This window comes from Mus caroli, chromosome 8, assembly GCF_900094665.2.
Source record: "Mus caroli chromosome 8, CAROLI_EIJ_v1.1, whole genome shotgun sequence".
NCBI lineage: Eukaryota > Metazoa > Chordata > Mammalia > Rodentia > Muridae > Mus > Mus caroli.
The window spans coordinates 14927155-14940149 of NC_034577.1; the positions used below are offsets into that span (position 1 = coordinate 14927155).

The 12995-nt window shown below is 43.4% G+C and overlaps 2 protein-coding genes across 2 annotated transcripts in view; one reads left to right on the forward strand and one right to left on the reverse strand.

Moving 5' to 3' along the window:
- Mcph1 (microcephalin 1) overlaps nt 1-12995 on the forward strand; it is a 255579-nt gene that overhangs the window by 152880 nt on the left and 89704 nt on the right. The gene's annotated exons all lie outside the window — the stretch shown is intronic.
- Angpt2 (angiopoietin 2) overlaps nt 1-12995 on the reverse strand; it is a 49265-nt gene that overhangs the window by 10550 nt on the left and 25720 nt on the right. Inside the window, exons 2-5 of the mRNA XM_021170483.2 lie at nt 12297-12452; nt 8654-8775; nt 3719-3951; nt 1574-1704 (exon numbers count right to left, since the gene is read on the reverse strand). Coding sequence (XP_021026142.1) covers nt 1574-1704; nt 3719-3951; nt 8654-8775; nt 12297-12452 — 642 coding nt within the window. The remainder of the gene's footprint in view (nt 1-1573; nt 1705-3718; nt 3952-8653; nt 8776-12296; nt 12453-12995) is intronic.

Genomic DNA, 12995 nt, shown 5'->3' on the forward strand with positions numbered 1-12995 from the left:
AGTAACAATACAATACAGCCCAGTTATTTTAATTTTTAAATCTTTTTTAGTGGGGGAGGGGGCGGTTAGGTCGGGTGTGAGCATGCATGGGTGTGAAGGGAAAGCATGCAAGTAGGGGTCAGGACAATTCTCCCCTTCCACCTGGTGACCCAGGAGTCACACTGAGGTCACCGGGCTTACATGGCAATCACTCTCACCCACTAGGCTACCTCACCACATGTAGACCAGGCATTTTAGAAAAGAACTCAAGGTTTTGAAAAACTTACTATTTTTCAATGTAAATGGCCATGTAAATGGATTTCTTTTTACTGAGAATATCTAAAGGGATTATAAATCTTTCTATAACCGTGACCTAGACACACGATCCAGAGCACTGGATCTTCACATCTCCGTCAAACTGTGAGGGCACCATGATGTCTGGCAGGAAGAGTGTTCCCAGAGCAGTGTAACTATGTGACAGCATGGTCCCAGATCCACAGTGTTTACAGCCTCTGCTACTCCTGTCCCTGTTATCACCAGGCCAAGAGCATGGCAGGCATCTAGTGACAGACACCATAATGCAAAAACCTGTCTGTGCTGGCAAGCTGCGTAGCAGAGAGTGGAGACCCTCAGTCTGGGGTTGCTAGATTTTTGTCTGCAGCAAGCTGTATGGCTTCTCCCCTCCTCCCAATGATCTGATTCTAGGTAACCAGGGACATTAACTGATTTTCAAGGTTGGTTTAAAGCAGCATGAGTGAATTATATTTCTTTGGAAAATATTATTCTAAAGAGCACAATATTTGTTTTTTAATTCATAATCAAAGTGTATGATACTGTTTCAGATTCCACATCTTTAAACTCTTAAGCGCATGTACTTTTCTTTGATACCATGTTAAATAATGGAGATAATACTGAGTTCAAAAAGATGCTACTTCCAGGAGCCTCTGGAAATTTCTACTTTGACACAGCTTCCCATGCATGTTTGGAGCTGGCGGCATCCTGGTATGAAGCAGGATAGACACTAAGGTCCTGGAGCTACGTGCTCTGCTCAGCCCTCNTGCAGTTTAAAGAAAGAGTGGCCAGTAGGACCAAAGAAGTCCATCAGAGCAATAAAAGTATTCTTGCTTTGTGATTTTCTTGAGAAAAGGTTTCACTCTGCTAAGTACATGCCTATCTACGTTTCTATGATGAGAAGGGAAATGTGTGCAGATCAGGGCCTCCTGAACAGTTGTGTTGGGTGTGGTCTCAGTGAGCTCTCTCCAAAATGAAGTATAACTGTTGCTTAGTAAAATGATCAAAAGACAAGCTCTGGTTAATCCAGCCTCGGTTTGGAGAAGATATATTCATTAAAATTAATGATATATCAGAAACTTGGGGGAAACACCTGAGTGTGTGCATCATTTCAATAGGACATGTGTGTTGGGGAAGTTAGAGCTGCAGACCATCTGCTCAGCATCTGTGTTCTGTACTCGGCAATGTCAGAGCCCTCAGTGTGAGCCTGGGAAGAGCACGAAGCATGGATGCTAAGGGGCTCCTTGGCCCATGCAGTGATACAGCAGAGCCCCCACAGCTGTCATGGGTCATCATGTCTTACCTTGATCTCCTCTGTGGAGTTGGGGAAGGTCAGTGTGTAGATGCCACTGGTGGTGAGTCCTGACTTGAAGATTTCCGCACAGTCTCTGAAGGTGGTTTGCTCTTCTTTATGGACAGCAACCGAGCTCTTGGCTGTGTTTAAAAAGGAGCAGGCATTGAAATGGGGTTTTTGAGTGGAGAGAGATACCTGTTATTCAGGACATAGACATTTGTTCTCATGTAAGCAAGACAGACTCAATCATCTTGATTTGCTCTTGAAGTATGTTTGCTGTCAGTTTGGAAAATTAGTACAAATAGCTCTTGCTAACTGTGTGTGTGTGTGTGTGTGTGTGTGTGTGTATACACGTGTACCATGATGTAGATGTGGTAGTCAGGGGACAATTTTCAGGAGTCAGTTCTCCTTACACCATGTTGTTCCTGGGGATTTAAACATTGAACATTGGTTTTTGGTGACCAGCACCTTTATCCACTGAGCCATCTTGCCTGCATCTTATTCCCTTTTAAAATCAACCGTGTGTAACGTGGGTACTTCATAATGAGCTGCAATAAACCACTCCTTTAAAATATTTCCTTNTTGACTAGACTTGGGCAAACATTGTAAAAGAACAAAGGGAGACCCCTAATTCCCTCCACTATCACCCTAGGTCCCTTTGACGGTTTCCCACTGAAGTTGGAATGGACACACGGACATTCCTTGTATGTCTGAGGCTTAAGTCTTTAATCTTTTGTAGAGTATTAAATGAAAGTCTGAAAAGTGGGCTCGGTGTTAGGTCAGAGTACTTGCTGAGCAAGCCTGAGGTCTAAAGTTTTTATATTTAGCACCCATATAAAAATCTCCAATGTGGCAGCACGCACCAGTAACCCTAGTGCTTGGGGCTAGGAGACAGGATTACTAGAGCTTGTTATCTGTCAGCCCAGCTCTGGTTCAATGAAAGACTCAGAAGACACTCGGCATCTTCTCCTGGCCTCTGCCTGCATGCCCAGGCACACATGCATCTCCACAGGCACCAGACCACACATAATCCAGTACCAAATGACAGACTTAGTGTTCTCTGGTGTTGAGTAGCTGTGGCATGAGAGTCTGTACCTTTGTGGAAGCACAATACCTACTAATCTATATGTTTAAACTCTTTAAGTCTAGACCTTATATGTCAATAAATTCCCTCCAGATTCTAATTCTGCCGTTACTGTTTCAACTTCCTGTTCTTCCCACAGCCACCCAACCCACCCATCCCACACCTCTCAAGCACCAAATGAGGGGACATCGTGAAATAAACCAAAGTAAGAATGAGGTCAAACCAGTTAGGAAAAATCCTACAGATAAACATTACAAAGTTAGTATTACATCTTTAATTAATGACTGGAAAATCTCATCTTCCCTCCTTCACCCCCCAGGAACTAAAAGAAGCTAATTGTCAAAATTGTAGCGAGGAAGGCTAAACATCTTTCAGGGTATGGTCAGCAATGGGAACTGGTACCTCCTCGGTGCCAACCATGGCCCAGACATGGGCAGTGGGGGCCTCTCACTTATGTGTCTAGCCTTCCCGTGGGCCCAGGGCAGTGTGCCCATTTGAAAGCCAATGGAAGAAAGATTGACTGTGGCTTCCTAACTTGTGGCTTCCATCTGACTGATAAGGGAACTAACTCAAGATGAGAACTCTGCAGCCTTGAATCACCACTATCCTTGGGGGTTGGGGACATAGCTGTCGGTACAAGACTTACTCTGCAGTCTGAGTTCTAGAACTCACATACAAAATACAAAGCCAGATATGGCCACCCAGCCCTATGTTCTCAGTGATCAGGATGTGGGGATGAGCAGATCTGTGTGGCTCCTCATGGAGCTCTAGGTCTCTACAGCCAAAATGAATGGCACCTAAGGACAGACACTGGCCTCTGGAAATACACATTTATACATGTGCCTATGACCATGAACCCAAACTGGGTCAGTCCTTGGTAATAAGTATTTAGTATAATACATGTAATACATGGCTTCCCCTCTCCCTCCCCCCCCCCATTCTCTTTGACCCCTCAGTGCTTGGGCCTCTGCTGAGACTCTTGTACTGCAGACGGAGTACCCAACACAGGCCGTGTTGGAGTGTTGAGGTTTCACTGACCGTAGGTCATCGGCAGGAAGAGCACTACTCACAGTTGGGTGATGACATCATGGTCAGCAAGCTGTTGACGGTCTCCATTAGGTCATGCTGCTGCTTCTGAAGGAGCGAGTTGTTAACCGTGGCTGTCACCAGCTTTTTCTCCAGCTCGTCAATGACAGAGCTCTGCTTGGACACCAGCACCTGGAGCTGGTCCTTCTGCTCCTTCATGGACTGTAGCTGCTCGCTGTGCTTGCCCTCCATGTCCAGAACTTTCTGTTCTAGGAAGCTTACGGGGGAAGGGGTTTGTAAGTGAAGGGCACTCCGCATGAACGTCTCAAGGCCTTGCCAGCCAAGTGCATGATAAAATCTCACCCTTTCCAAAGCCAGTAAGCCCTGTCTCTGTTCCCCGGACTTTTGTGCTGCCGAGGTGTTTGGTTAAAACACAATATAAAGTGGGAAGATTTACGGACTGGAGGTGCGGCTCAGTGNTTAGACACACTGGCTGCTNTAGTAGAAGACCTGGCTTCAGTTTCCAGTAGCCTTATGGTCTCTCACAACTACGTATAACTCCATGTTCTGATATATAGTGTTGAACTATATATATGTAGCTAACTTCCATAATCCCAGTTCTAGAGGATCCGATGTCCTTTTGCAACCTCTCCAGGAACCAGACACACACACATGATGCTCATATCTATGTGCAAGCAAAAGCCTCTATACAAAAAGGAAGCTTTAAGACAAACAAACAGCAAAGACAAACTTTTTTTTAAGTAGGAAGATTTCTCATGGCCCAATGAAACCTTTCAAATTACCAAAGTGAGCTATTTAGGTGTGCTCGTGCAAGTGGGTAAACCTGACGGAGTATGCAGTGGGGCCTGTTCAGGAGTACACTGGCCCTAGGCCATATACTGTGCCGGCCACAGTTTCTGGGGAGGTGGCATTATTCCAAGCCCCGCTTTCAGACTGCTTTTCTTGAGTATGAGCGGCGAGTTTGAAGTAGACCTTTGCGTTGTGTGTTACCTTTCTCCTAAAATATTTACATTTTAATATGAATCATCATAACAGCAACTACACTCTCGATACCATGTGCCAGATATTCTTCTATGATGGAGGTGCATGCAATCCTCTGGCTTTATGATATTAAGTGACTTACTCAGTTGTGTATTGGTTCCCTCATCTGTAAACGGGGTTAATATTACCCACTGCAAAAGGCTGGTCCAGGGAATAAGTGAATGTAAAAGTATAAACAGACTGGTGGTTGACAGCTAAGATGTATTATTTATTACCAGTATCAATATTATCGTCTCACGTTCGAGGAAAAAAATGAACAAAAATACAATTTAGACACAAAAAATCACATGCCTACAGACACACCCAGGTATCTGGTGCCAGATCTTCCTTATGCTAAACTCCATGTTGGTTGTTTGTTTGTGGTTTGTGGTTTTGGTTTTGGTTTTGGTTTGGTTTATTTGAATCCATTTTTTCCTCTGGGGAGTGTAGCCAGCCTGTCTCTTATAGTGGGTGCTCAATGCCTACAACCCGAGCAAGCCCCTTGAAAAGCTGCTTAAATTTTTCTTGATAAAGTTATGCTATATAAGTACCAAAAATTGTATTAATGTTGTTATAGTTATTTCTAATCCTATGGTAAAGATTTATAAAGATGCATTACCACTCACAGATTCAGTTAAGAGTATACTGATTTTTAACTGGAAATTATTCCTGTATAGTAAACTGGAGAAAACAATTCCAAGTGCATAGGATTACAGTAGTGTGAGGCATTTAAGCCTGTGAACTACTTCTAGGAACAGACTCCCGCAGTAAAGGCCTATGGCAGCTGCCCTTGTCAGTGGGGTGAATGAAAGAGTGGAGAAACTGACTGTGAACCTTTCCTCTCGGTACATGCACAGAACTAGTGGCTGCTTCGTGCTTCATGGCCCTGGTACTGAGCCCAGCATTCCTTAGTTATATCTAAAAGGAAAGAGACTGATGAAATGACGNGAGCACAGTAAACGTATCTTCAACCCGTGAATCTAAAGGTGCCGTAGTGTTGATTTGGAGGGAAATGTTCATCACAAATATTTTTGGTTTTGCGTGAATCTATAAAGAAAGCAATTTTACTTTGAAGAAATTTTNAAGATTGTTGGAAAACCATCTGTGGAATGTGGAATGCCCCATATTTTTTTCCCCAGTCATATTTTTAAAAATCTTAGACTGGTCAGAATTGAAGGCAGGAAACACCCATCAAGAGATCTAACGTCATCAAGGAACTTTCATGACGTTTTTGACAAGGAAACCGTATTATTCCAGCCCATGTCTGTAACAAAAGAGAAGACAGTTTCTGCAGCTTATAAGATTCTTGTTCCTTCCGTGTGGTTCTTGTGACTGATGGGTTTTTATGGCATCAAGCTTTGTGTACCCGTCCCCAGGAAGGCAGCTCCAACAAGCAGCGCCTCGGGTCCATTTTCTTTCTTTTTTTTAACAGTTGAGGTTGTGAAGCACTGCTGATCCCGAGGTGTTAGATATGTGTGGCAAGGNGCTTTCATGGAGAAACTCCGGGATTTAATCATAAACTCGAAGTGTTTGTAATTATTGAAAAGGCACATTATTTATTGATCNAGGTCAGTTAAACTGGGAGAACTGTGAAGGACTTAAGAAAGGGGCGGCCTGCCTGAATTACTAGAAACCACAGCAAGCTGGTAACACTGACTGGTAACACTGATCTCTATAGCAAAGCTCCTTGCTTTACACAGCAATCGGGGCATGTCTTTCGAGGAATTTTAAAATGTAGCAGAAGGTTCTGTGTATTTCAAATCAATTCCCTTGTGTAGCAAATTCAGTTCCTACCGTGGGTAGAAAATAAGGAGCACGAGTTGAACTTTTCTGGGGAAAAAGGCAAACACCAACAGTGGATATAGTTAACCCTTGACGGCCACTAGCTTTTCGTCTGGATATAATCATACTAGACTTAAAGTACTTGAGGAGTGCATCCATGCTAAACNTGTACCCTCTTTTTTGTTATTACTCCCTAGATAATACAGTAGAATTTTGAGCACAGTTGTTACGTCANCTTTTTATTATCTGTAAGCAACATAGAGACAGTTTAAACTATAGAGAAGGATTAAGTAGGCTATGGGGCCATCTGTCCCATTTTATATAAGGCAAATAAGTATCCATGGACACTAGTCTCCAAAGTGGATTATAGATTCAAGCCCCTGTGCATCCTGAATGATGGGAGAGTTTACAGAGAAGACATTGGGTGGCGTGGTGGGTATATTGACATGATTTTAAAGCCTCGGGAAGAAATGTGTTCAAAAAATGAGCCGTGCCTCGTTTCTGGGAGGCTGTAAGAGTTACCACCAGCATCCACAGGAGACCTGCCAAGCGGAGATAAGATTGTTTACATCTCAGTTACCATCTTGAGTTCTCATCTCTTACCGTGCAGAAGGGAAATTTAAAATAGGAAAGGAAACTGGTCAGATAAGAAAAAACAATCTATTTGCTTTTCCATCTCCTAAATAAAAGTGAGGGTAAACCTGGGGTTACCCAGAGAACACAAAGAATAATGCAGTTTAGTTGTTGATTAACTCTGAGGATGATGTGAGCCCATCTTCATCCCCTTTTCTGGATAAAGAGAGAGGTGTGCGGTTTAGACCATTCTCCATNTCAGACGCAGTCTCGATTGAAAACAAGGAAAGAAGTCCCTGGTACATTGTAAAACTACTCTCCAGTGTCCCCTAGTAGAATGAACATGGGGGAAAAAGTTTGCACTTGTATAGATTATCTTGAAGGTTTTTAAATATTTAAATTTCAATGCAATTATGTATCACATAATTAACTTCTCCTTTTGGTTTATTATAAGCTTTTAAAGGTATTTACTGGTGTGTGCATGCAAGTGAGTGAATGTGGNAGGGGGGTGGCAGGGATAGACAGGTTCCACTGCGGCACGTGAAGGTCAGCGGGCAGTTTGGTGGAGTTGGTNCTCTCCTTCCGAGTTTATGTGTGTTCTGGGAATTGAACTCAGGTTGTCAGGCTTGTCTGACCAGCACTTTTACCTACTGAGCCATGTCTCCAGGCCTCACCATAAGTTATAAAAAGGAAGTATGACCCAACAGAGAAGACACTGTTCCTGCTTTCCTAGTGTGGGTCATCTCACTAGAGACAAGATCCCCACCAGGCATGGTGGTGTGTGCTTTTAATCCCAGCCCTAGAAATACAGAAGCAGGAATATCTCTTTAGTCCAAGGATAACCTGGTCTGTATGGTGAGTTTCAGGCAAGCTGGCACTACACAGTGAGAACCCCCAACCAAAGGCCAAGAAATATGATTGCAGGCAATGTTACTTCACAGCCCAGCTAGTATTTGGTGTAGATTAAACCTCATGATGTTGAGGCAATTTGGAAGATTCCTGACAGAGTCTTTTTTTTTTTTTTTTAACTTGTGTTATCTTCTCTTTTTTTATTTTTCATTTTTAATTTTTTATTAGGTATTTTCCTCATTTACATTTCCAATGCTATCCCAAAAGTCCCCCATACCCCCCCAACTCCCCTACCCACCCACTCCCACATCTTCCCCTGTACTGAGGCATATAAAGTTTGCACGACCAATGGGCCTCTCTTTCCACTAATGGCCGACTAGGCCATCTTCTGATACATATGCAGCTAGAAACACGAGCTCCAGGGGGTACTGGTTAGTTCATAATGTTGTTCCACCTATAGGGTTAGCTCCTTGGGTACTTTCTCTAGCTCCTCCATTGGGGGCCCTGTGATCCTGACAGAGTCTTTAAAGGCCTAGAATGAGAAACAAAATTCAGGACTAATCAGGAGTTTGGGTTCTTTTCAGACATTCTCTCCAAATTCTCTCCTTGCCTCTTGTTCTCAGGGCTTCTGACCCATATATGCTCCAGGCAAATACATCATCCTAGGGAAACCATGCTTAGAGTCTAGTCACCCGAGGTGAGCTGCGTGTCTGGAAAGGTGACAGCATTATTACCTGTTCTTATTTTGTAGCTTGTTTATTTCACTGGTCTGATCCAAAATCTGCTTTTCCAATTTGTTGGTAGAAATAGAATGTTGGAGAAGCTGCAGCTCGAGTCTTGTCGTCTGGTTTAGTACCTGCATATAACAAACAGGATTACTGTCTGTCATCCTGAGTGGTGTGATGTAATCTTGGTTAGTGTTATGTAACGGTGTGATGTAATCTTGATGAATTAGACGTATGCCCTCACTCTTGATTCAGTCATCAAAGTGATCAGAAAGCATATTACTCAGTAGCCCAACTGCCTTGTCTCGACATGGTTTTTCTTGTCTTATACCATAGAAATCATAATTCTCCCTCATTTCCACCCCTCCCCCACTTTCCCCCGCAAACACAGCCTCTTCCAACTCTTCTAATATCCAGCCAGGTCCAAATAGTGCCACCCATTGGAGTACAGGTGTGGTGGCCGTGCACTACACCGTGGGTGATCTTCCAGTGCCAACGCAGTTTAAAGAAAGAAAAGAAGCATCCTGTCTTGCCAGCAGCCAGTGGCTACCAGAGCTCCTCAGTGAGGGAGGGGCCTAGAAAGCTTGGACATGGCAAAGGTTTTATGCCCATTAAAAAAACACGCCCAACTATGTTATCTTTTAAATCTCTTTGTAGTAAATAGTAAATGAGAAAATCCTTTTGAAGTAAATAAGGTCCGGAAAACATAGTATCAAGACATACATTATATTTCTCCTTCTGTAATATTTTACCTTTTTATGTAATGTAACAAATGGGGATATTATATAAACATCTTATGAATCAAAAGTTATAGATAAATTTTAAAAATTGTCTCAGCCTGGCAAGATGGCTCTGCAAATACAAGCACTTGCCACCAAGCCCGGTGACCTAAGTTCTCTCCCCAGAATAGAGCCAGCTCCTGCAAATTGTCCTTTGACCTACACACACACACACACACACACACACACACACACACACACAATGTGCATGTGCAAACCAAATAAACTTAATAATTTTTTTAAGTTTGTGAAATAATTTTGTTTTGCTCAGAAATATCTTTCTGTCAGTGGACAAAGCAACAAAGTGACATGGGTCCTTGTGTGAAAGTAAAAGCTAAGGNCTAGCCTGTCATNTCCCAGCTGATACCCACTTGGTAAGCCTTTTCTTTCTTCTGATCTATTTTTCTTGTTCCCACTTTAAAAGCCCTTCTTGCCAATTAGGGGATAATGCAATGTCAATATCCAGTGGAAGCCAGTGCTCCCCATTGTGTGGCTCTTTGGTGCCTGGCTGCCTCCCAGCAGGAAGAATCAGCTACTCACATCCTTGTGTGGTGTCACTCAGGATGTGATATCACCTGTTAATGGAAGTCTGACTCGTTGCCCAGCAACCAGGGACCTTGAAAAAGAATCATTGTTTGTGGGGGTCCTTGTCCTCAGCACAGCCCTGGCCTGTCTCACCATGCAGGTGCCCGGCATGTCTGGTCCTTGTCAAGCCTGGCTGAGGTCATAGTAGAGCGCTTCTGGAAATGAGCAGAGGCCCCAAGAGCAAAGCCACCAGTACATCTTTGGCCCCTTCTTTCTCTCTTCAGACATTCAATTCCAGTTTATTCTTTAAAGAATGGTGTCCTGAGAGAATCCATGAGAATTATAGGGTGAGGACAGATTTGGAAAGAGGTAGAGAAAGATGCCAATGGAAACCCGCTTGATTTAGGATTGATGTGTGTAANTAAGAGGGGAGAGAGGATGGTGTGTATGTGGAGGCACATGTATACCATGGCACACGTGTGCTAGTCAGAGGGTACTGTTAGGACTTGGTTCTCTCTCTCTGCCTCATTGAGCAGGGTTTCTCTTCCTCTGCAGTGCTATCTGTTCTGGGCTAGTCAGCCTTCCCAGTCCTCTGGACAGTTCTGTCTCTGCCTCCCACCTTGCTTTAGGAGCACTGGCCTTGTGGCTGGGCACTACCACACCCAGCCTGTTTTACATGGGCTTGGGGCATCATGTTTGAGTGACAAGCGCTTTTACCCTCTGAGCCCTCTCACTGGCCTTCACATCGCTTTTCTGAAAGGGATAAACCTTAGGGTTCTGTATTAGCTGATGCTAAGTTGTTCTGGTCAGGTAATGGTTGTAAGGTCTCAGACCTCCGGCTATGTATGGTGTCTAATAATGGCACCCTGACAGTCTAGACTTCTTTTGCATATGGCCAGAAGTGTTCATGTTCTAGTTTAAACCTATTCCATGTCATCCGTAAGTGAGCGGCGGTTGCCGTCACCTGGATTGCGAGCCTACGTCAGCCTCTCCATGTCCTTCCTGGGGCTCACCCGTGTTGACCTGTTTATTTGGACCCTGCAGCTGTTTTCTCTCCATCCCTGGCCTGTTTTCCTGTTAGCCTCAGTCATAGGATGTCTAACTTCATAGTAGCACTTTTTAAATCCTGTGATCTTACACAGGATGTTACAAAGGTTTACATAGTTGTTCTGTGTCCTAACATTTTATTGCTTGTATCAGAAAAAAAACAAGAAATGCTGCATTGTCCTTACTGGATCTGTTGGAACAGCATGATAGCCCGGAGTTATGTCAAAAGCTGTGGAATGTCACTTAACCATTACTACTTTATTTTATCACTTGGCTTGATACATGGATTGTTTTCTTTCTAACCTATTATATCCCTTCATGTTAACATTTTTTAACAAGGAGGATTAAATCTTGGTGCCTTATGAACTGTGGAAAACGTGTGTTTCTTCATATTGTTCCTAAATGCCTGATGTTGTTGAAAGATAATAACCAAATAATTTCCTTACTCTGTTTTCCATGACACGTTTTGATCTACTGTTTTCTTTATAAAATCAGGCTTTAGAGAGGCTCTGGACGATCGTTGTCACCATGCTGGCCTTGTCTCAGGCTTTAAAAGCCTGTGGTTTCATGTATACGAGACCTGTTGTCTTTCACTGAAATCTAGCACTTGGTCGGTCCTCTTAGCTAAAGCAGCTGATGCGGTACTGAATACTGGGGTGGTTTACAGTGCGGACCCTCTTGTTTTTAAAGGATTAATATACCTCAAAGCACAATAATACTAACTTCTGAAGCTTCCACGAAGTATGATCAGGGCTCAGGAAGNCAACCTACAGGAAATTGTGCACCTGACCAGATTCACTCTCCCTTGGGGCTCTTGGCTCTGGATCATGCCCTGTCTGTGCCATTGCAGGCTGCCACCCTGTTCTGTCACTACTTCCACTATGAATCCATTCCACAAACAGGAATCTAGGGTTAGATTCAAGCACAGAGTTTCCAGATCTCTGCTTCATGGTTTCTAGTTAGTTCTCAGATATACAGAGCAGAACTTGGACATGAAGAATACTATCTAGAGTCTAGAAGAGGCCAATAAAGCAAAGGAAATTTTTCTTGGAGTATTAAGTTGTGGATAACATGCAAACAGATAGAAGGGTCCTGATAGAATAAATTAAACTTAGCCACAGTTGTGAAAATGAAAACCTGTTGGCTTCTCAAAGTCCTAANTGTTCTTTTACCCTGTGGTGATGAAGCCAACCCCTTCTTCCACAGCCAGTGTCTGTAGCTTTCCATTGTCAGACTGTACAGCCAGCCACAGGCACATGGTGTGTTAGCTGCTGTACCCAGGGGTTTCGCCTCCCACTTACTTGGGCTTCCACGTCAGTCAGTTTCCGAGTTTGTGCTGCTGTCTGGTTCAGCAAGCTGGTTCCAATCTCTATCATCACAGCTGTCTGGTTCTGCACCACATTCTGTTGGATCTCCACCATCTCCTTCTTCATGTTGTCCTGGATGTAATTCTCCAGCTAGGAAGGAGCACATGACNGTCATTAGTCATATGGCTAGAAGCCTGGTTCCTAAATATTTGTCATTTGCCTTCTTATCTAAAGCATTANTTATTTACAGTTTAGTAAGGTGGCTCTGCGCCAGAGGCACTCGCTCTGTTGCTTGACCCTTGGCCTGTTGGACACCGATTTCCTTGAATGTAAGGTAGCAGCATTTCCAGGAGGTCAGTTGACNACCTCAAGGAGGAGACCATGCTCCTGCACCACTGTGGATGCGCTACTCGGTGCTTAAATATTTAGTTTCCTTCTTAAAATGGTAATCCAGTGATGAAAGCTATTAATTGTCCCAAATCATAGCTCAAGAACAAAAATTGTCTTTATTCTTCTTGTAAAAGTACAGTGTATTTTACATTAAGCTGAATATGAGAGCTGTTTCTAGTGTCTTTCTTTAAATTTGACAGTTTCTACAGAGGACCTTTGTATTTACAGAGTCAGTCATCAAAGTTCCTCCTAAAACATCAACCGGTGATTCGATCCTCTGCCTTTAAGAGCAAAGGAAGTGGG